The 25277-nt window shown below is 33.9% G+C and overlaps 1 protein-coding gene across 2 annotated transcripts in view; it reads left to right on the top strand.

Annotated features, from left to right (window-relative positions):
- The window catches only part of Cadm2 (cell adhesion molecule 2), a 115416-nt gene that overhangs the window by 5691 nt on the left and 84448 nt on the right, over positions 1 to 25277 (top strand). For both annotated transcript variants that reach the window (XM_070030449.1, XM_070030447.1), the window contains exons 3-4: positions 13440 to 13610; positions 25040 to 25130. In XM_070030449.1, the coding sequence (XP_069886550.1) occupies positions 13440 to 13610; positions 25040 to 25130 (262 nt within the window). The remainder of the gene's footprint in view (positions 1 to 13439; positions 13611 to 25039; positions 25131 to 25277) is intronic.

Raw genomic sequence — 25277 nt, 5'->3', positions numbered from 1 at the left:
CTGACACAATACCACTTAAGCTGTGCTATAACCCTGCTTTATGCTGACCCTTTTCTTCTTGGCTAGACTCTATCAAGGGACCTTCATATCTCAGTGTTCTGGGAGGCTACAATTGCTATTATAAGCCATCAGTGGCCAGCTAGAATATACTTGTTAAATATGATGCTGCAAAAAAAAAAAAAAAAAAAAAACCTGTTCTGTTACCTATATACATCCCTTCCTTATCTTTGATATAATCATTACTTCTCTGTTTGCTAGGATTTTGTGTTCCAGAAGCTTTTCCTTTCTTGTACCCTCAAGGTAGTGATAAACCTTAATAAATTACATATTTTATTAGCTGTTGATTGCTTTTAGCATTGCAGTGATGTTCTCAAATTTTTATTGCAAAACTTAATTTTAAAGGTATATGGCCTCTTCTTTAATGTCAAACAGATTTGATATATATGAATGTATATGTATTGATACATAACAACTGCAGACATATGTTGTTGTTTATAAGTGTAAATGCGAGAAGGTTAAATTTTAAATACCCTACTTCAGTCATCTGAATTAAAACCAGACCAAAGATTGAAACCAAAACATACTTAATCAGCATATGGTTCTTTCTGAATTCAGAGTTGTAGAGCTTCATTTGTTTATACTCTAAAATGCATGGCCATTTATGGAGCATATATTAGCCCTACAATTTTATTAGTCTATGTATATTTTTTCTTTGTTTATAACTTTTCAGCATGTTTACACATTTTGTCTTCCCAACCAGATGGCGAACTTCCTGAATGCTATAAACTTTATTTTTTACAGAAATAAATGTAAATGAGATAAGTATAGTTGTTTGTATAAACTGTGTGCTCACTATGGTTACTGTTCTCTGGATATACTAAATGAAATCTCAGGCCTGTCTGTTTAACAGAGACTCTTCTGTGAAAGCAGTTAGATCCATCCCTATCTTGCACTGTCTTTTCTTTTCAGAGATGTGCATTGCATTCTCTATTTCACTATCTATATTTCTATTTCACTATTCTCTATTTCTGAATCTTACTCTTTGTACTAACATTTTTAAAGATATAATTGTGAAAAACAAAGGAGAAAATAAAACTCATCAAATACACAAATTTAATTCAAAAAGTTATGATAAAACATTTCATGGTATATGAGTGAATATCTAAATGACGAAAACAAAAATTTTCCTCTGCAGGTGTTAAAGATGTCTTTGTAATTATTAAGCAGGTTGTTGATAATACTATCCTATAAAAGAGAATATGGACAAATTTTTATTCTTCTTCTTCAATAATTACTATGCAAATTTTATTTGCAAGTTTTGTGTTAACATTAATAGAATATACTAAATAATTATATTTGTATGAGTAAAGCCGATACCCTTCTTCTAGGACCATACTGGTATAGAAAGAATAAAATTAGGAATAATAATCTTCAATAATATAGATAGAAGACCTCCATCTATAACTGATCTGTAGTCTCTTTGTCTACTAAATGAAGATAATATTTGCCTCAAACTGCTTTCATATGAATTCTAGATTAGCCAATATAGAGATTTTCATCAAGCACAGGGAGCAACTAAAAATATTTTAAGTATTAATATAGATCTCACTGTGATTGGTATATTCATCAAATTATGGCTTATGAGTTGTAAAAATATGTAAATTAATATTGAAAATATCAAAGTGCACAAGCCACCCTCGAAATAGTCACAGCTGGAGGTAGATGTCATAATGTATACTGGGAAGAAATACATGAGCTACTTCTTTTATGTTGTTCAAAAAAAGCAGAGAACCAGGCACTGGTGGCTCATACCTGTAATCTTAGCTACTTAGGAGGCTATGATCTGAGCATTGGCATTTGAAGCCAGCCCAGGTAGGAAAGTCTGTAAGACTCTTACCTTCAATTAAAACAAAACAAAACAAAACAAAAAGAAAAACAAAAGAACAAAATGGAAGTAAATCTGTGGCTCAAAGCAATACAGTGCTAGCCTTGAGCAGAAAAGTTCAGGGACAGCATCCAGCCCCCATTACTTACAAAGACAAAAAATAAAACAAAAAACAAACACAGAAGCAAGGAACAGTTACAATTCTGGACACAGTTGAAAAGCTCAATAGTTCATTCATAAATTTATGCACCCAATATACTTGTTCATTCAGTGAAAAACAAAAGGTCTGAAGAAGTGGAATTTATCACATGATTTGGAGATAAGACTATCTGAAGATAGATTTTTAATATCTGTATCTACATGGCATGAAAAGCAGACAACTGAAATAACTGGAATTTTATGTGTGTTATACATATAATAGGAAAATAAGGAGACTGAATCCAGATGGCAGGTCTTTCGTCGCAAATTAAAGGTTTTGGAATGTATTCTGTAGGCAGTGTTGAGATTCCTTTTTTCTATGAGCTCTAAACAGTAGAATAAAATCATAATTTCATCTAACTCTAACTCTGGGCTTCCTCCCTCTGAGAGCTGACTCAGATATCCCTTTGATGCCTCTGTGCAGCGCTGCTTCCAAACCCACAGGTGTTTCTCTGAAGCTTTTAATCTACCGAGTAGCCAGGAAGCCTGCATGTCTGCCATTTAGTGGGAAAAAAGATGTGCATGGCCTTTCAAATATTTCAGCTCCATGAAAGCCGACTGTTACAGTGAAATTTTCATTCCAGGTCTAAGTTTGGTAACTTGTTATTTGAGGATATCTTATCATAACCTTGAGAGTTTTCAAACTAGCTTTTACTTGAATGTATTAGGCACTATGCTATCATAACCCTCAATGACCTATGCTCCTGAATAAATCTTCCTTCTTAATTGCCAGAGGAAATCTTGTCTTTATTTTGAAATCTCATTTAAGAAATAGGGTCATGGAGATGTAACTGTGGATTATATTCTAGTTCATTAAAAGGAGATATCAAAACTGTGTCTGGCATAACAAAGAATGGTCAAAGGCATAGTTTGCTTGGCCTGAAAGAGGACAAATAGTTTTCAAATGTTTCTCAAGGCTGTGTTTGTGGTGAAGAACCATACATGACTTCAACAAGCTGAATACAGTTACTGTGTAGCAACAGTTTGCTTCATAGAAACATTTGGTAACAACCGCTGAACTCAAAAGGACAGTAAATTCCAAACAGCAATTATAGCTCCCCCGTAAAATTTTGTTTATCCCATAACACTAAATGGAGTACCAATATAATATTTTCTTGGATACAAGATAACAAATGCATTTACTGTGTATTGATTAAAAATAAATCCTAATTTTTAAAGATGTTTTGTAAACATAGAGATCTCTAGATACCTAAATCATCATATGGGGGGAAAAAAAGCATGGCTGCACCATGTAGGTGTTTGGTGTGGGAAAATAGTAAATAAAACATTTATTTGCTTTTTGTTATTCTCATTTTTTAAAATCAAGTTTATTGTTAACGCATAGATCCATCATCCAGCCCAGCCTCAACACGAAGCACTAATACCTCTAATGGCTCAGGTGCCAAGATCACGTTCCTTCTTCACATGCACAGCTTAGTAATTGCATTGCTGAACACAAGAGGGAGCACCAGATATGTCTGACTTTCCCTCTTTGCACCCTCTTCACCAATAAAGTGTCCTGAAAAGTGATCTGATCTTAGATGACTAGCTCTTTCTCAATTCAGTCTACCTACTTCAAAAGGATTCCCCTCCATAACTGCATCCCAAAAGTATTTCAAAGCAAGAAAGAAGTGGCATTTGAGGACTCAAATCATATGTTTCCAATCTGTCAGATATTACTCACTGCTTATTAATATACTGTTCACCATCTTAAAAAAATCTCTCTTACTTCTGTGTAGGTTGGAAATAGATGTCCCAGTCTTTACTTTTGAAATGCTGATGAATTATTGTGAAGACTTGGGTTTAATTTGTGTCTGTTGGCTTGTTTGAAGTATAGTAGTAAACACTATAATGTTATAAAGAGCTGATAATCACGTAATATTTAGAAGAATGAAAAGGAATGAGAGTATAAACTATATTCCCTTTTGATATATTATTTTACACTATAAAATTACAGATTAGAAATCCATTTGCTTAATCAGAGGAATGCAGTAGGATCGTAGAAATGGAAAAAATGTAGAGGAATATTTCAGTACATATATAATGATATAAGTAATCCTTTTATTATTGGACTTACTGTTAATAATGAGACTTTTTTTAGTAAAAGAAGTTAAAAACACTTTTAAATTCATGTGTTTAATTAAAAAAAGAGTTCACCTCAATTCTATAGGATTTATAACCCTTTAGGCAATAATAAACAAACAAATTACAGTAACATAAATGTCCAGATACATTCGTTTTTAGTTATCATTTTCTGACTAGGCCACCTGCAACTTTTCACGTTATTTCCACAAGGCCTTTTGTGGATTCTGCTGATTCTAGAAAAGGTGATGCTAATGTTATTAACTTTCAATTTCTCATGGAACCAGGATTTTTTACTTTGTTGGGATTTGAAGGGCAGACACTGGTTCCAACACCTTTGGCTAATGACCTTTTTGAACTCAGAGGATTTTTCAACATTTAAAGCATATCTTCCTAAAATGATTTTTTACTTTAACTCATTGAAAGACATGAGATTCAAATAGTTTTTCACACAATTGTGGTCAAAATAGCATCTTAGTGTCACAGAACTGAAGTATATTTGTATACTTTCTTTCATTTGCATTCATTATAGGAACTGGTGAAAATAGAGTACTAACATAACTCAACAAAAGGGTGACACTATTTAATATTACTATTACAAGATGAATCATAAAGTTCTGCATAGTAGACAATGTACATTCTTTGTCTACTAGTTTATTTACTAGTTTTAGTCATTATGTAAAAGTATTCTTTTCCCAGAGAGTGACCAATTTAAATTTTACTTCAGATAATTTTCTCTTCAACTGAAACTCTTTAAAATGCCTATTATTTCATACCTCCCTTGTTGATGCCAATCATGGAAATTACAAATCTGTATCCTTAATATAGGCTTATTGAAATAAAATTGATATGATAAAATAAGGTATTATGTATAATTTCATTCAATTAATTTATAGAGCTATAAAGTTATCATCACACTTTCCTATTTTTATAATCCCACAAGCAACCTCATGACCATTATCAGTAGTTTTCTATTTCTACTCAACTGCATTGCCTCCAGTCTATTGCCAATTATTATAATTTCTTATTTTAAAATTAGTTTATATTAGGAACAGAGTGATATGTTGTTTTTATAACTCCACACATGTTCACTCTGAATTGCAATCAATTTTACTCCTCTATTCCTCTTCCTACTTCCTACAACACATATAATCTCTCTCATCACAATACATATTTATGCACATATATGTGAATAATTTATAAAAGCATAGTACATATACTGTTTTGTGACAAGCTTAACATAAACAAAGGCTGCATACTGCAGCATATGTTAGCATTTTATTTTCATTGCCAAATTATACACCAAGATGTGTATATACAATATGATTTCTATCACTTAATGTTTTAATATTTCATGTCATTGTTCATATATTGTTTCTTTTTTTATACTACAACATTCCATATGATGTAATTGTTTGACTCATATACTTGATAGATGCTTAGAGATGTACACATTGTAACTACCCAAACTCTTTATCTGATTTTAATAATCTAATCTAAAAAGCTATAAAATTGTTACTTTTCTCCCATTATTAGTGTTATTAGACAAATTACAACTATTGTTAAAAACAATAAAAATTATTATTATTGTATTATAAAATGCTATGTCTTTGAATCTGAGATTCACAAAGGATAGAAAATACAAAGAGTTTGTTAGATTCATCACATCATGTATCATTTTTAGTTATTTTCTCCATGCAAATTTCTTCCATCACTGGTGACATTTCTTCTTTTAGAAAAATATCTGCCCTCATTTCCTCCATTGTTATTAAATATGTTTCATTTTAGTGTGTTATATAAATCCTATGGTACGTTGAGGAGCAATTGTTGATGATTGGTAATTAAGTCAGTGAGGAATAGAGAAAAAATATCCTTTAAATACATGTTGTTGATTATAGGCACCTTCACTTATGTTTTTGGTTTTGGTTTTGTCCTTAATCACTTCCTTTAATACTTGGAAACTGGGGGCTGGGAAGGTGGCTCAGTGGTAGAGCACTTGCCTTACATGCTCAAGGCCCTGGGTTCGATTCCTCAGCACCACATAAGCAAAAAGAAAAAGCCAGAAGTGGCGCTGTGGCTCAAGTGGTAGAGCGCTAGCCTTGAGCTGAAAAGCTGAGGGACAGTGCCCAGGCCCAGAGATCAGGCCCCACTACCAGACCCCCCCCAAAAAAAGTACTTGGAAACTGCTAATAAACAGTTCTGTCACGTTTTGTTTTGGGGATTAATATTTCACATTCTTTTGTAAAAAAAAATATTTAATCGAATTTCTTGTTTGACATTTCTATCCTTTTTTTAGAATTCGATATATATTATGAAACTTCCTTCTTTGTTTTAATTCATTGTTTATTTGGAGAAATTAGTTGTTATTCTCAGGGAGTTCCTTTGTTTATATGTAGTTGTTCATCATACCTTGATTACCTGACTTTTTGCTTGCTTTTGTTTTCCAACATGTACAGCCTTATTATGATGTCTCTGGCTACAAACTCCTTTGTAGTTGTTTATATTGAGCCCACTGAGCTTGTTAAAGACCTAGGTAATATTTTACACCAGTTAAGGAAATAAATCCCAAGAATACCATCATATTTTTTTCTACTTCTTTTTCTTCTGTCTTTTAGTTCTCTCATATGATCCTTTTGTTAAGATATACTGTGCTTGCTTAATGTGGTCTTGGATATATGTTTGAATCCACTTCTTTTTTCTTTTGCTTTGTCTTTGTCACAATATTTGTCTTTGTCAAGCTATTAAAAACTAATGAAACATACCTAGATATATTTTCCTTAGTACATTTTTTGTCTGCAAAAATAATCATTTATCTCCCATAATTACTTCATAGACTTTTTTGAAGTAGTGATGATTAAGGAATAGATCTGATATTATTGATAATTAAACTCTTCACCTAAGCATTTTGAACATGTCTACAAAAAATGTTTATACATACATATGTGTGTGTGTGCCCTTTAATATATGGTGACTTACTTCCTTAATGAAAGTTTTACATGCAGAATCTGGCATTCTGTATTTGCACAAAAATGAAAATAAATCACAGATTAATTAGAGTGCTATTAAAAATTAAACAGCAGACAAATTGGAGTACAAAAATAAGATACTTATAAAATTCCTGAGTGTTGGCTTCAAAAGGTAGAAGTATGGCATTTTCAAGGTGGAGAGTGGTTATCAAAACCTACCTCGTTCCCAGTGTGACCCATTAGCTTTGCAGTGGATTAAAAAGAAACTGGCCTGCTCTGGGTGTGTGCTTGATATAGAAGTCTACTTCAGGATCCAGGGAGACAATTTCTCTTTACAAAAGCAGAAGTATCATCTTTTCAGGTTTCTCTAAATGGCATCAAAATCACAAAAGGGAATAGAGAAAATGAGTGAAAATAGTTCAGATTGTACTGCTCAGGATGTGTTTGAACTACTGTGGAGACAAGGCAACTTCCCCAGGAAGTTCTCTTAAGAGGATTTTCTCTCTGAAAGTCCAGTGCAAATGTGGTTAGAAAGGCAGATAACTTGGTGATATAAATCTACTCAAGATGGACAGGTGATCTGATACTTTATTAAAATATTTAAATATAAAAAAGCCTACATGTCTTTTTTTTCAGAAATATTTCAGAAGATTTTCAAATATTTTATTTTAGGCCTCTAGCAATAGATTGCTAGATTCATCTTCATTTCTTTTCTAAGTTAAGTCTAAGTGAGATTAAAAAATCTACGATACTGAATATAAGGAGACTGCTATTGCACCCTATATATGTATTATTTATAAAGATAAGTGAAAAGTTCATAGGAGGTTCTTTAGTTTGGGTCATTAAATAAGGAATGTTTAAGCTGGGCGCCGGTGGCTCACGCCTGTAATCCTAGCTACTCAGGAGGCTGAGATCTGAGGATCGCAGTTCAAAGCCAGCCAGGGCAGGAGAGACCATGAGACTCCTATCTCCAATAAACCACCAGAAAACCGGAAGTGGCGCTGTAGCTCAAGTGGTAGAGCGCTCGCCTTGAGCTGAAGAGCTGAGAGACAGCACCCAGGCCCAGAGTTCAAGCCCCACAACTGCCAAAAATAAATAAATAAATAAATAAATAAATAAGGAATGTTTAGCAAAACTTTTTTTTTGAAAATATACTTAAGGAATATTCTCTTAAACCTAGATATGTCATTTAGATAATTTTATTACCTACAAAGTAATCACGATGGTATAATGAGGCAGACAGTGTTTACCACCTAGGTTAGCACTCAGCCTTTTTATTTTTAAAATTTTATTGTAGTAAGGTAGTGATTACATTTCTTGTTAACCTTTCTTACATTTTTCTCCTTCTTCCCCTTCCACCCCCCAGTCCTCCACACAAGTTTACAGATCATTTCCAAAATATTGTCTTGTGAGTATCACTGTTGTATAAGTTGCCCCTTTGTCCTTTGTTTCATATTTTGTTGTTGCCCTTCCCTTCCTAGTATACATAAACAACTATACAATACCCAGGGTACCAAAATTGAACACAATGAAATAACACAAGAGAAAAAAGAAATCACATAGTACATTGAGAACAACAACAACAAAGAAAAACCTCTTGTGTCCATGTCTTGGAGTTCATTTTGCTTAACATCGTCTTGTATGGTAATATGAAAATAGCTATTGAGTTATTATGCTCATTTTCTAATATTATCCTATTCTAACTATTACAAATAAGAGATATCATGGGACTTATGGTTCTTTGAGTCTGTCTTACTTCACTTAATATTATTTTTTCAAAGTCCTTCCATTTCCTTACAAATTTCCTTTCTGATGGAAGCATAGAATTCCATTGTGTGTGTGTGTGTGTGTGTGTGTGTGTGTGTGTGTGTGTGTGTGTGTGTGTATGTGTGTGTGTGTGTGTATACCAAATTTTCTTGATCCATTCATCTACTGAGGGGCATCTCGGTTGTTCCATATTTTATCTATGGTGAATGGTGCTGTGATAAACATAGTAGTGCTGGTAGCTTTAGTGTGGTCTTGTTTGTGATCATTAGTGTAAATACCCAGAAGAGGGATTGCTGGGTCTTTGGGGAGTTCTATGTGTAGTACTTTGAGGAACCTCTATACTGCTTTCCAGAGTGGCTGAACAAGTTTATACTTCCATAACAATGCAGTAGGGTTCCCTTTTGGCCACATCTCTTCCAGCATCTGTTGTTATTAAATGTTTTATTATTATTATTATAGCCATTCTAACTGGGGTGAGGTGGAATCTCAATGTTGTTTTGATTTGAGTTTATTGTATGGCCAGAGGTGTTGGGCATTTCTTCATGAATCTATTGGCCATTCTTATTTCCTCTTCAGAGAAGTGTCTCTAAGTCTTTAGCCCTCTTATTAATGGGGCAGTTGTTTCTTTGAGGATTTGTTTTGGGGGATCTAATTTTTTGAGCTCCAAGTGTATATTAGATTTAAGGCCATTGTCTGTTATTTGGCTATTGAATATCTCTCAATCTGTGTGATTTCTACTGATCTTACTAGCTATGTCCTTTGCGATACAGAAGCTCTGCAGTTTAATGCAATCCCATTTATCCAACCTTTCTTTGATTTGTTTTATTTCTGAGTCTTTTTAAAGAAAATTTCAGCCTGTACCAAGGAGCTTCTCCTATTCTCCAAGCAGTTTCTTCTATTCCTTCCTGAAAAGTTCAGCCTTTCTTGTTTCAGTATTACTTCTTTTTTTTTAAATTAATTTCTTTTTTTTATTGTGAAAATACTGTACAGAGGGGTTACAATTACATGGGCAAGATAATGAGTACATTTCTTATCAAGCATTGTAGCCTCCTCCTTTGTTTCCCCTTCCCATCCCTTCCCATCCTCTCCCCTGCCCCCCCCCCACTCAATCCTTCCCACCGCCCCTCCCCCCCACCAAAGTTGTAAAGTTCCTTTTCGACATAACGACTTGTACATCTCATTGTTGCAATGGGTCCACCTGGATCCCTATTTAAATGATTTGTTTTCCCACTTCCCCTCCACAAATTATACCGACAACAAATGCAGTGAAAGCAGGGGTTATACTGTGGGGGAGGGACATACAAAGCAACTTCTTGGTTGTGTTAATTAGAATGTTGTTAATGCCAGGCACTGGTGGCACATGCCTGTAATCCTAGCTACTCAAGAGGCTGAGATCTGAGGATCACGGTTCAAAGCCAGTGCGGGCAGGAAACTCCTTGAGACTCTTATCTTCAATAAACCACTGGAAAACCTGAAGTGGCACTTTGGCTCAAGCGGTAGACAGCTTGCCTTGAGCTGAAGAGCACTGGGACAGTGCCCAAGCCGCAAGTTCAAGATCCACAACCGACAAAAATAAATAAATACATACATAAATAAGTACATAAATACATAAATAAATACAAATTATAAAAAGGGAATGTTGTATACTTCTTATTTTTCCAGTAAAAACTATGTACATTGAAATTAACTCAATTTAGCCATGACATTTTAGCAAATATATAACTAAAATCTTTTTTGATGGAAACATGTTCACACCTCAGAATTTATTTTTATATTTCTTTTTGGTCAATTCTCAATGATTAACCACAAAAAGGACCACTGTTCTGAATAGGAATATGTGTCATCTGTAACGTTATTTTGAATCACATACATAGGAAAATATACATTTATATATTTATTTTCACCTACACATTCTTACAGCTGCATAAGAACCTGCATTGAAAATGATCTGAATGTGAATGACATACTTATCCCATTTTGACATGATGCTTTTAATCACATATAATGTGTCATGTGAAAGGTAATGGAAACTACAAGATAGACTATAAAAAAAGAATGCCATGAAATGAGCAAGTATGAGACATAAAGATATATTAATTCTGTAACCTAGCAATATAAAATTTACTTTTAGAAGGTAGAAAGTATTAAGGTTATTTATTAAGGAAACTCTTCCTGTTTGGGGGAGAAAGGAGTCAGCATCAAATATGGGGAAAGGTACTAGGAGCACCTCATGTCACTGTTGTGGAGTTTTTTTGTTTGTTTTTGTTTTTTTTAGTTCACCTTGTGGACTCACATTATCGTCGCACATTCATATGAGCTTATTAAAAGCAACAAATTAAACTTTTGTTTATCTTATTTGAAAGATGCTCATTAAAATTTTATGTTTTATACAACTGCTATCAAAGTTTATGTGTCCAATTAATTTTACATTAATGATACTTTTGGAAAGGAAATACCTAAAGAAAACAGATGTGTAGATTCATAAAATGAGCTGTTATTAAAAATAAACAATTGCTATCAATATTCTGAAATATTTTGCCATATATAATATAATAGGATAATAAAAGTTTGTCAAGAGATCTGAATTTTCTTACCTTGACAGTTTAGATGTAGGAACAAATAAACATTGACACAGATTTGTAGGAGACAAAATAAAATGTTAAAATGACACAACGCTTTTGTATAAATATACGAGACATTGAAAAGTGAACCTCCTAAAGTTTTAATGTTAGCAAATAGTGGAAATATACTTCTATTATTCTGATACAATTTTACTTAAAGGAGGTCATTCCATATTTTTTGATATATTAACTGGAATTTTAAATACAAAATTCTTTGTATAAGAAGAAAACAGCAAAACCAATATATTACATAAAACATAAGTAAAGTATGCATACATTCTATAAATAATAAAATTAACATATTGGTAAAATACAGAATGGAGATTTTTGTTTGTTTGTTTGTTTGTTTTTTGGGTCCGGTCGTGGGGCCTGAACTCTGGGCCTGGGCGCTGTCCCTCAGCTCTTCAGCTCAAGGCTAGCGCTCTACCACTTGAGCCACAGCGCCACTCCGGCTTTTTTTTTTGCTTATGTGGTGCTGAGGAATCGAATCCAGGGCCTCAGGCATGCAAGGCAATCACTCTACCACTGAGCCATCTTCCCAGCCCCAAGAATGGAGATTTTTATATGTCAGTCCCTGTTTATAAATGCTAGAAATTTTATTCTCTTCCAAAGTTCAATAAAGTTTTGTTTTTTAGCCTGTGTGTGTGTGTGTGTGTGTGTGTGTGTGTGTGTGTGTGTGTGTATGTGTGTGTGTGTGTGTGTGTGTGCATATGTGTTGAGAGGGATTAGTGGTTTACTGAAGTTTGAGTTCAGGGCCTTGCACTTCTTTGGCAAACCCTGAACTGAAAGCACATTTTTTAGCTCCCAATCTCAAAACATGTTTTGCGTTAAAAATCTTACTTGATTTTTCTTAATATATAAACACCATTGTAAACACATATTTTAAAGGACAAGTATATTACATTTGTCTAGAAATATCCTTTGCTAATTTTTAGTTGTTCTCTTAAGAGCAACCAATAAGATTAAATCATAATTTCATCGAAATAAAATCTTAATGAACCATACCTATTTCTACTTATAAAGCACATCAAATTGAAAGTTATTTTTAAGTGTAAAGCTAAAAGAAGAGTTGCTAAACTGAACTTAAATGTTTACTGTCATTAACATATTTTTAAATGTTTTTCAAATAAATTGAATACATGCATAGTAACTTATGATGTGTATTTTATGTGAAAGTGTTCAATTTCAGAAAATATAACTATTCATTTGCTATTGAATGGTGGGAAAAATGAGAAAAAACAAAATAAAACAGAACACATTTTCCTCTCAACTATGTTTAAGATAGTGTTATAATACTATCTATACCTTCACCTATCATTTTGATTTCTAATTCTTTTAAATTGCCCTCTTCTTATCAGCTACTTCAGACTTGAGAAATTACAATTAAATGAATATATTATTAAGCTCCTTTTTCACACAGGCAAAATAATCCATGAGTGTACCATTTAACAATGGATCTCAATCTTGCACAGCAAGTTTGACTATCTATAAGTGAATTCACACCTTCAAAAACTATTTTCATTTCTGCTGAAATAGATTCCTCAGCAAAGTGGAGAGCATTTGTTTCAATGTAACTTTCACTGAAAATGTACATTTAAATATTCAACTTATTCAGATGGCTTCCCCCCACCTCCCACCAGTAATAACAACTCTAGAAATTCTTTAGAAATTTTGTGTTTGTCTGGACTCACATTGTTTTTATCATCTAGGTCACATTCAGAATGAAATACCAGTGCTCGTTTCCAACCTTTTATTTTTCAACGCCTAAAATTAAAAAAAAAAAAAATCAAATTGTCATGTATTGAATCAGAGATAAAGAGAGAAAGAGAGTGTGAGAGAAAATCCTTTCAGTGTCGAGTAAATAGAAATACACTACTTTAAAAATATGACAGACTTTCTCCATTCATATTTTATTTTCAGATGTAAAATACTTGAAGGAAGAAGATGCGAACCGCAAGACGTTCACTGTCAGCAGCACACTGGATTTCCGAGTGGACAGGAGTGACGACGGAGTTGCTGTGATCTGCAGAGTAGACCACGAGTCCCTCAACGCCACCCCTCAAGTAGCCATGCAGGTGCTAGAAATACACTGTAAGTACATCTACTCTTCTCTCTCTTACCTCAGCAATGCATCTCTCCATTTGCATTTAATCATGTCAAAGTTGAGTGAAATAACAGAAAATGTGCGGTAAACTTACTCCTTACCGTTCTTCACATTCAAAGGAAAATACTGTCTTCTGTGTCATTCTCAACAATGAAGTAAATATTGGAGATGGAATGAGGTTATCATTCATACTTGGGTCAAAGTTGTGGCTTGCAGTGTGTGTGTGTGTGTGTGTGTGTGTGTGTGTGTGTGTGTGTGTGTGTGTGTGTAGATTAAGGGAGGATCAATGTGTTTATATTATAATTTTGGTCTCCCAGTGCTGCTTTTAAAATTAGGCTTCATTCGATCTTGTACATGAGATATTCTATGTCTGGTTGAATGCAGGAGTATGTCTAATATGGTTATCACTATTATTTATTATAATAATAGTAGCCTTAATTTCCACGTCCCTCTACATGAGGAACTGTTAGAAATACTTTGAAGAGTTTCTCACACATCCTGAGGAGCAGTTGCTCTCATTAGTCACCAGCTACACACAGACAGCAGTGAAGATGAAGGAAGGAGATTCTAAGAACTAGCAAATGGCAAACTTGTTATCATGGCATTCTTTTAATGAAGCTCCGAAGGTTATAGTCAATAATATAAGTTTATTAAAATTAAACTGCATAGAATGATAAAGAGAACAGGAAAGTGTAAAAGAGAGAAAAATATATTTAAAATTGCACTATGTGAGTTTTGATTATGGAGACTTTGGCTGGTTTTCTTATCTATATTAAAATCATAGCTTGAATTTAGAATTTATATGTGACATGTAATTACATAAATAAAAATACTGATTTCTAAATGTAAATTTATTAATTTGTTTCATTGTTGAGTAAGAGTTTATCAGGTTCCAATTATGTAAGAGATATTGTGTGGACCCCTGGTCTTAGAGAAGTACCACTCCCAATAAATAGCAGCAACAGAAACAAGAATGAAATTGTTCTCTTCTTTCCAATTGTTACCCTCCTCACAACAAAGTTCCATTTTCTTTCACCATCTAACTTAGACAGGAGTAATAGAAAGGCAAAACATAAAATAAAATAAATACACAAAACAAGGAAAGTAAGGGATGGATGTGTGTGTGTGTGTGTGTGTGTGTGTGTGTGTGTGTGTGTGTGTGTGTGTGTGTGTGTGTGTGTGATACTGAGTAAGGGATTGTACAAAGGCCCTAAGTTACAAATGTGCTTATCATTTTTATATCTAGAAATAACACTGATACAAAATAAGCCCACAATACGGGTGAAGGCAAATAGAATATGCATTTGAAGAAAATCTTGGAGAATTACCAGGAAACAGGAGTTGGGGTGGGGAGTATTTTTGCTGTTGATTTTTGTTCGTTTGTATGTTTTTAACTTTTGGCTAAAAATGTCTTTTAATTGTATTAGTTTTCCAGTGAATGAAATTATTATATAATTAGTTATTTCATTAGGTTTTATCATATTTTCCTTTAAGAAGAATGAGAAACAAGAAAACTGTAGATCCACATGCAGGATTATCTTTAAATACCAAGAACTAGTCATAGTGACCTTGGAACAATTATTTATATGTGTGGGTTTGATTATAAATTAAAGAATTAATGTCTTCATGAATTTGATTAAAATATGAGAGGTAGGTCTTGTAGAGAGAAATTCCATCTTCTCACTTTATTTAATAATTAAATATCGATTGCCTTTCTGTTTTCTTTCCTTATTTATTACGTCATTTGGTCTTTCAAACCATGAAAAATAGTATGGATAGTTATTCTGAAGGCGTCTAGAACACCAGCACAATAATTTGTAATTTGTGATACAAATTCATATAACAAAGTAATACTTTAATAATCACTTATTGGACTATAAAGGCCAGCATATGATAATAGAAAATATGAATCAAGCCATAAAATATATTAAAGCACCGGGCACCGGTGGCTCATGCCTGTAATCCTAGCTACTCAGGAGGCTGAGATCTGAGGATCATGGTTAAAATCCAGCCCAGGCAGGAAAGTCTGTGAGATTCTTATCTCCAATAAACCACTATAAAACTGGAAGTGGTGCTGTGGCTCAAGCGGTAGAGTGTTAGCCTTGAGCTGGAGAGCGCAGAATAGCACCCAAGCCCAGAGTTTAAGCCACAGTTCTTTTATCTCTACTTCCTATGTAATTAGAATTACAGGTACATGCCATGAAACCATATTCAACTTATTTTTATGACTAATTTTCTATAGATCACTATTTTTGTGAATTTATTACTCTGGTAGTTAATTTATTACAATTATATAGTAGTAATTCCTTAGTATTATGAGAAACTTAGCAAAATATGGAAGAAAAGTTACCTGATATCACTGTACACTGACAATAGGAATCTGAAGCCACTAGGATGTGAAATCTGGGTTTAACTGCAAACTTTCAAACAGAAAAAATAAATTGGACCTCTTAGATAAATGCAATATTACCTGGAGAAAATGAAGAATGGTGCTGAAAATAAAATGATTCAGGCTGAAATCAACTACAACCCCTAATAAAAAGTGGTAGGCCTTGTGGCATTAATCAAGATCAATTTCTAAAATTGTTTCCAAAAAATAATTATAGCGTTTTGCTCAATATTTAGCATTTAGTTCATTTCAGGTGTAAATGGAATAAGAAAGTGAAACATCACAGATCAGTTTATGTATTCATGCAACGTTTCAGAATTCTTAACATACCATGCATTTCATTAAGATATGAAGGTGCAAGATTATTGTAGAATCAAGTACTAGACTTAATGAATTAAACATATTAGAATGTGTCACTAAGTTCAATATATTGTAACAGTTTATACTCTGCATTTAACCATGAATATTAAGTATTTCCTGACATTTTGTATAAATGTTGTATACATTCACATATATCCAGTACATACAGTATTGAGTTTACTTAAATATGTTTTGACTTTAATATTTTATACTGCTTTAAAATATTTTTTAAATACACAAAAAAATAGCATACAGCCAGGCGCTCATGGTTCACACCTGTAATCCTAGCTACTCAGGAGGCTGAGATGTGTGGATCAGGATTCAAAGCCAGTTGGGGCAGGAAAGTTCATGAGACTCTTATCTCCAATAAAGAACTAGAAAACTGGAACTGGTGTTGTGGCTCAAGCAGGAGAGCACTTGCCTTGAGCTGAAGAGTACAGGGAAAGTGCCCAGGCCCAGAGTTCATGCCCCACAACCAACAACAACAACAACAACAACAAATTAGCACACATGATGAAATAAGAACAAAGAACTGACAGCAATAATAATGCAATTTTGGTAACCCTTCGATATAACATCAAATGGTACATTATATCTATCAGTAATTAAACACAACATAATATATATGCCAAAAAAGTTGAAGCAAGAACATTATTTTAGTTTGTAAAGAAGTATAGTATGTAATTCTATACTGGAAAAGAAAAGGCTTACTTTCACAAGCCTGGAATTAGTATTTAAATGAATTTGTGATTTGAAATCTACATCCAATCCTTTGAAATGTATTACAAAATATAAATACAAATATGCATGCACCTTTTAATAATTGTTAAGGTTTCCCTTATTTGCAATAATTAGTATACATCTAGGATAATCTTAGCAGATGAGCAGAATAGCTAGCTCAATAGGTATGTACATATGACCATATAAGATGATGCTAAGCAAAATGAACTCCAAGACATGGTTGGAAGAGGTTTTTCTTTGTTGTTGTTGTTGTTAATGTACTTTGTATTTTTTTTTTTGTTTCTTTTGCATGTTCTTCTCCCTATGGTATATCCCCTGTGGTCACTGTATTTGATGTTGGTACCCTGGTATTGTATATACATTTATTTCAATTGGGGAAGGAAAGGGGAACAATGGTATGGTGAGTTAAAGGACAAGGACAGGGGGGAACCAATGCAATAGCAATATATACATGACAATACATTGGAAATGATCTGTACAACTTGAGAATGAAGGGGTTGGGAGGGAAGTAGGGGTAAAATGAGGGAAGGAATAACAAGTTTGATAAGAAATATACTTATTCCCTTACCTATGTAACTGTAACCCCTCTGTACATCAACATGACAATAATGATTCTTAAAAGATGTTAAGGATGTACAATGAAATATTTTGATTATGAAGTGATTACTTTTTAAATGCAACTCATCTATTAGTTATTAAAAAATCAATATTATAGAAATGTATGAATTTCTAATTTAGAATTACTTCATAAAAATCACATAATCTATGGTATTACATCCTTTTCTTGATAAATCTCCCAGCTTAATATATAACTAAACAAACAGTACAAAGAAATAAAGGAGACATTGTTTATTGGATTGTTTTGAAGAAAATGTGGAAAGTGAATACTGTTAAAATTCATTCTGATTTTACATATATATCTATATACAAATGTAGCATAAATTTATATGTTAGGACATATTTGTTAGGACATTTGTTGGTTAAACTACTAACAAAAGTTCTATTCTTGTTAAAAATATCATTTCAGGAATGGCATTAATATTTCACTAAAATATTTTGCCCTACCATCATCTGATCAATTCCTTCATGGGTATTTTATTTTATTTTTTGGGGGTCCGGTTGTGGGGCCTGAACTCTGGGCCTGGGCACTGTCCCTCAGCTCTTCAGCTCAAGGCTAGCACTCTACCACTTGAGCCACAGCGCCACTTCCAGCTTTTTTCTTTTTGCTTATGTGGTGATGAGGAATCGAACCCAGGGCCTCATGCATGTAAGGCAAGTGCTCTACCACTGAGCCACCTTTTCAGCCCTCTTTATGGATATTTTAAAATGAATCACAAAAGTAAAGGATGATTTAGAATGAAGGAGGTCTTATTATAAAATAAAAACTATTCAAAATCCAAATTACTTTCTCTTACTGCAAAACACTTTGAAAAATCAAATTAAGCTAATAATCAGCTAATTGGACATATATTCTGTGCGTGTTGCAAACATAATCTGGTTAAAGAGAAATATTGACATTTCATGGACATTAAATCTAGAATTTTAGCTTGAAAATTAACACATCTGTTCATAATTAGGTTCTTCCACTATATCAAGAAAGCAAATAAAGGGGCTAGGAAGGTGGCTCAGTGGTAGAATGCTTTCCTTTGCATGTATGAGCCCCTGGGTTCGATTCCTCAGCACCACATAAGGAGAAAAAGCCAGAAGTGGCACTGTGACTCAAGTGATAGACCACAACTTTTGAGCTGAAGAGCTGAAAGACAGTGCCTAGGACCAGAGTTCAGGCCCCATGACTGACAAAAAAAAAAAAAAAGACTAAACATAGACCTTCCCTATGACTCAACAATGCTATTCCTGGAAATTTACAAACCAGCCTGCCATTTAAGCCATCAGCACAAAGATATTCATTGAAAAATTATTTATTATAGTTACAACATGGAACCAATCCATATGCCCCTCAGTAGATGAATGGATCAAGAAAATGTAGTATATATACACACTGGAAATCTATGCTTCCATCAGAAAAAATGGCATTGACCATATAATAGAGACAAGTATTACACATATATACTTGTATTCAAAATAACTTGCCAACCAGATGCTTTTAACTCATGCTTATAATCCTAGCTACTTAATATGCTGAAAGCTAAGGATTTTGGTTCAAGACCAGGCCAGGTAGGAAAGTCTTTGAGTCTCTTATCTCCAATTAACCACCAGGAAACCGGAAGTGGTATTGTGGATCAAAATGGTAGAGCCTTCAGATAAAGAGCTCAGGGACATCGCTCAGCCAGAGTTCAAGCCCTACCACTGACCAAAAAAAAAAAAAAAAAAAAAAGATATCTAAAGCAGAAAAATTATGGCAGGAAAACATCTAGCAAAATACACTTAATTTATGTCAAATTATGTCAATGTGAGCTGGGAATAAGAATTAATATAAAGTTTGTGTCCTAACTACTTAAGCAAAATTATCTATGTAATAGACATTTTAAAAAATTCAATCATTTCTTAAAGGCTTCAGAATAGATTATCAAATTGGTGACAAACCAGCAGAAATAGTATCATCTTCATTTATTGTCTGTTTATTAAGAAAAGACTTAGTATAAAGAAGTGTGCAAAATACTAAAGAGATAGCAGTTACAAAATACATAGCAGTATAAGGATGAAATACAAAGCATTCATTTAATGCACTTGAAAACAACAATTTGAATTGAGATTAGAAGTAGTGTTTTAGAGCACAGTGGCTCATACTTCTAATCTGGGGGATTAGGGGACTGAGACGCTACAATCAAAGTCCAAAGTAAGTCCAGGACAAAAATATAATGAGATTCTTATCTCCAATTAAACCACAAAAGCCTTGAAGTAGGGGTGTGGCTCAAATGGTAGAGTGCTACTTTGAATACAAAAGTCAAAGGAACTCATGAATCCTTGATTTCAAATCCCGGTACTAACACAGCACACACACACACACACACACACACACACACACACACACACACACACACACACACACACACACACACACACACACACACACACACACACACACACACACACACACACACACACACAGATTTAAAGACATTGTGAGAGCCAAATAAGGAAAAGATTGTCCACCTATGGAGTATTTTTGAGTTTGTATGAATGTAAATAAGTCATTCAGTAAAAGATGAGTAAGAAAGTATACTTGGTGGAATTTTATAAATTAAATAGAGAACAAGGAAAGGAAGATGTAGCTTAGGCTAGTACATATGACATTATAATTTTGTTTTGAATATATAACAAAAGATTGTCATTTGAGCTCTGAGTCACAAAGTTGATGTCAAAATTCCTATTTTGAGATGACAATTTTATTTTATTGTCAGAATAAGATTTAGTAAGACATAAAGCAGAAAGAAAGGAAAAAATATTATTTGGAAAATTACATAAGTGACTTGAGAGGTGTAACAAGAGAAGACAATGGATTTGAAAATGATTTAGGAGGTAGATCAGCCAGAGTTTGGAGCTGATTGAAAGAAGCCAGAGAAATCAAATAGATGAGCTAGATGAATGGTGTTCATCTAAGGAATTGCTGTATAAAGGACAGGTAAGAGGAAATTTAAAATTTTTTATTTTACTTAAGGGCATATCAAATGAGCTGCTTTTGAGATAGGCAAATGGGCATGTCAAATAGGTGCTGCATATAAATAAAAGTAGGTCATGTGACAGTATTGTTGCGGGATAGTCATTTGCCATTGATTGGTGTTTAGTTGTTGGTATGACTGAAAAGACCCTGCATAAAACAATATGACATCAGGTTCTAGATCCTGTGGTCTGTGGATTCCAACTATTAAAGGCTAAATAAAAAAATGAAACACACAAAATGTAAGAAAGATCACCCAGAGATATACATTAAATCACATGTGTGATACTTTTGTGTCTGCACATGTCTGTATAAGGGAAGGATGTCAAACAAACCTAAGGAAATTGCCTTTTTCGTTGTATTTCCATTGTTAAATTATCTTTACATGAGCTATTTACTTTCTCCCTCTTTCCTTCCCCCAGCCCCTCCAAGTTGTACATTCCCAACTTATTGTCCCAACATATTGTCTTGTGAGTTTTGCTGTTGCATAGGTACCCCTTTGTCTTTTGTCTCACCATTTTGTTGTTCTCCTTCCCCTCCCTCGCTCATATAAATGTATATACAATTCCCAGGATACCAAAATCAAATGCAGTGACAACAGGGGACAAACCATACGGGGGGAAAACATAAAAGAAAATAGAAAAAATTAAAGTCAAAGAAATGTGTGTTGTGAAGTACTCCGTTTTCGGATGCCTCCTCACAGACCACCAGAGATCACATCAATGCAAGCAGCAAAGAGTCATTTATTGCAAGCTCGAGCTTGGTCGTCGGGGCACTCAGTGACCAGTGATGCTAAGAGGCCCCGAGCATAGAATCAGCACAGTTTTTATAGTATTGAACAAACAACTTTAAGGAACTTTTACATAAAAAATACATGATTGGTTAACATTTAAAGCAAGCTAAACTGGGCAAATACGATTGGTTGCTCTTTACAGAAAAATAGCTCTATCCCATGACTTGACCATGAACTGTTCTGAATCACAGTGGGGTCAATAGTTCCCAGGAGGTGTTTCCATAGAATTACATATTAAATATTTTACCTCATTTGGCCTTTGTTTTTACATAAAATTCCACAGGAGGTTTCTAAAGGGAGTATTGAACAATGCATTGAGGAATTTGTTATACAAAGTTCTGCCTCTAATAAACTGCCTATACTAAATAGGCAGAACTAAAAAAAAAAAATGCTTACTTTATTTTCTGTTTTCTTACACCAATATTCCACAATATAATTTCTTTACTATAGTGGAAACTGATTGCTATCCTCCATATCCTTTAACAAAACCCATTCCTATGTTCTGAATAGTGTAGAAGTGTCAGGGAAATAATACTTCTCTTCTTTACCCAGAGAGCAATCTCCAAACAAACCTTAATAAGAATTAGAATATTCAGTAGTAAATATTTCTGTCCCTTCACTATTGAGTATTATAGAGCTGTGTTCTACAATGGGATGGAATTTCTGTGGCTAAAATATAATCTGTTTGGTATCACAGGGTTGGTAGGCTTTATTTATTTTTATCCATTCTTTTCTCCTTTCTCAGTACTTTTTGAGACGGAGTCCCAGTCCTCATAAAATCCATGCCTCAAAAATTTTTACTAGGATAGTGCATTAGTGTGAGTTCTCTAGAGAAACAAAACCAATTACACATACATATAAAAAGAGATTTATTTTAAGGAATTGTTCACACTATGAGTCTGACAAGTCCCAGAGAACGTGGAAAGGAGAGACTCAAACCAGCCATTGGCTCGTTTCAGGCTGAATTGCCTGGTTTATAAATCCTAGTCCAAATTGAAGTCAGGGAAGACAGATACTATTATTCTAGTCTAGTTATCAGCTTTTAGGCACTGTCACAAAATATCAACGATTATGAAATTAATAGGGAGCAAGTTTGACTTTGACTCATACCAGGAACTTCAAACCATGATTGTTGGGCCCTGTCACTTTGAGCCAGTGGAGGTATAGTTAATTGTGGTAAATGCACAAGCTGAGTCCTGTTCATTCACCTTATGGTGGCTAAGAAAGCAAAGAGACAAACAACAATACCATCTTCAGAGACACATGCCAGTGAACTTCCTCCTCTAGGCCAAACCTCCTTAAGTTTCTCCTACCTTCCAGTAGTGTCATAGGCTGGTGATCATGCTTTCAACATCTACCCTTTGAGGAATGTTCTAGATCCCAATGACAGCCAGTCAAAAGGCAGAAAAATTCCAGATCCCAAGTTCAAAGATCCAATTTCTGGGCACAGGTTTAGTCTCATCATTATTCTTTGTAGGGACCACCAGTTGGGTGAGCCCACCTGTATTATGGAGGACAATTAGCTGCACTCAGTATATGTCAATCCTATTTTGAAAAATTGTTTTCACAGAATCAATTACAATGCTTGACTTAAGAGCTCTATATCCTATGGCATAGTCAAATTGACATAAATTAATCCAATCTCTTTCACAGAGCCATATGCATTCTATTATCTTCCAACCTGTTCCCTAGAAATACAGCTTTCTTTTAAGATATGACAAAGGAAAGTGATGTTGTGTATATAATGTCTAAAAGTAAAAAGATATAGGCTTCAGTTTGCCAACAACAATTCTGACTCATCTCTCTTACCCTGCATATGATCACTATGTTTCCACATATCCACTTTCACTTTTAACAATTCTGGAGTCAGTATGCTTACCATAAGCTCCGCCTTACCGTTGAATTTGTGAGTCATTGAAACCAAAAGTGATAGGTTTAAGCAGCCATTATTTGACAAAGTGTAACCTCATTAGCCACCTGCGTGTGGTCTAGTATGACTGTGCAATCTTTGGGGTGTGTGACAATCTCATTGGTCACCTGCGTGACCAGATCTGACCTTGTGAAATTTGCCTTTAAAAACCTAAGTACGTGGGTCACTCAGGGTCACAGTATCAGCACCCGAGCCTGTGCTGCGGCCCTGGCTGGTCAGTGTAGGAACCTTCTCAATAAAGTTGCTTCTTTATTAAAAAACAAAATTCCGGAGTCAAAAATGTATGTAATTTCTAGTCAACAAATGACTCACAAATTTAATAATATTAATAAATGCTAATTAAATTATATGTAAATTTTTCTTCAGTGTACACATCTACCAGTTAAAAAATGACTACAATGAACACATCTCTTCATTTTCTTAAATAATTTTTTAGACTGGACTTATTTTATTATAAAGTATAAGAGGTACCTATCTGTACTATTCATTCTATTTTGGGAATTCACACCAGAAGTTACACAGGTTAGGCAAACACAATATCCCCGATCGTAAACACAGTATTCCTGATTTGCACATTGGTCCCTTTGATTTTTTGTTTTGTTTTGTTTTTTAGATTTTTTAAATTTTTATTTCCTTGTTAAGATGTTGTACAGAGAGGTTACAATTGCATCAGTAAGGTAATGAGTACATTTCTTGTTGGGCATTTTTACCCCCTCCTTTGTTTTTATCCCACTATCCCTGCCTCCTCCACCTTCCCCCAGTTCCCTCTCCCAAAATTGTAAGGTACATTTCCAACATAGTGCCTTGTGAGTATCATTGTTGTGATGAGTCATCCTTAAATCAGGTTCTCTTCATGGCCACACATCCTGATTTTGAACTCAGAAAATCTAGCCTCACCCTCATGAGTAATGGGATTAGAATCATGTCAGCACAATGGCATAGATTAAAGTTATACAAATTAGAAATATAAATATCCTATACTATTCTTGAATTTTCTACAAGTAGATATGATTTTTATCAATATGATACCTACTTGGTGTATCAAGTAGGTATAGTTTTTTAACAAGGCACATTTTAACTCTTAATAACATTTTAAGTAGTTATTCAGTTTGCTTTAGACAGCTTCAGGTGCTCAGTGATATGTTACTTCATTCTGAAAATACTCAGTATTATGCTTCTGAGATAACAGAGGAAGAGTTCACTAGGGGTTCCTTATTGTGACTCCTATAACAATGAAGTGCTGTATTTCAATGCACATAAATACATTCAGCCCACACTAATAGCATTCATAGCATCTATAAACAGTTGGAGAAACAATTGTATGAAATACTTGATATTCATTTGAACCACATTTTGCCATTTCACTTTTCAATCTAGATTTCAGAGACGCTCCTAAGATATTCATATATTTCGGTTGGATTTGCATGGAGAAGAACTTCTTAAAATTGAGTTGCCTCAGGAATCTTTTATAAATACATATAACTATAAAAAAAGAAATAATATATGAACATAAAGAATGTATGGAGAAATTAGATATTGTCTGTGACTAATAACCTGTCTTAATATTCTTTGTTTTTTTTCCAGATACACCTTCAGTTAAGATTATACCATCTACTCCTTTTCCACAAGAAGGGCAGTCTTTAACTTTGACTTGTGAATCCAAAGGAAAACCACTGTAAGTAACTTAACAAGCAATAAAGACTTTCACTATATCCTTATTTGATTACAGGTTTTAACTAAAGAAACATATTAGTTTTATTTTTTTTTCTTGGTGGGCAAATGTGATCCTTGGAATAGAAAACCCCTGAACCATGTCTTCATT

This window comes from Dipodomys merriami, unplaced genomic scaffold (genome assembly GCF_024711535.1).
Source record: "Dipodomys merriami isolate MVZ:Mamm:240054 unplaced genomic scaffold, mDipMer1.0.p SCAF_2, whole genome shotgun sequence".
NCBI classification, from domain to species: domain Eukaryota; kingdom Metazoa; phylum Chordata; class Mammalia; order Rodentia; family Heteromyidae; genus Dipodomys; species Dipodomys merriami.
Note: the sequence above shows the minus strand (reverse complement) of the source record. Positions and strands in the feature narration are given on the sequence as shown.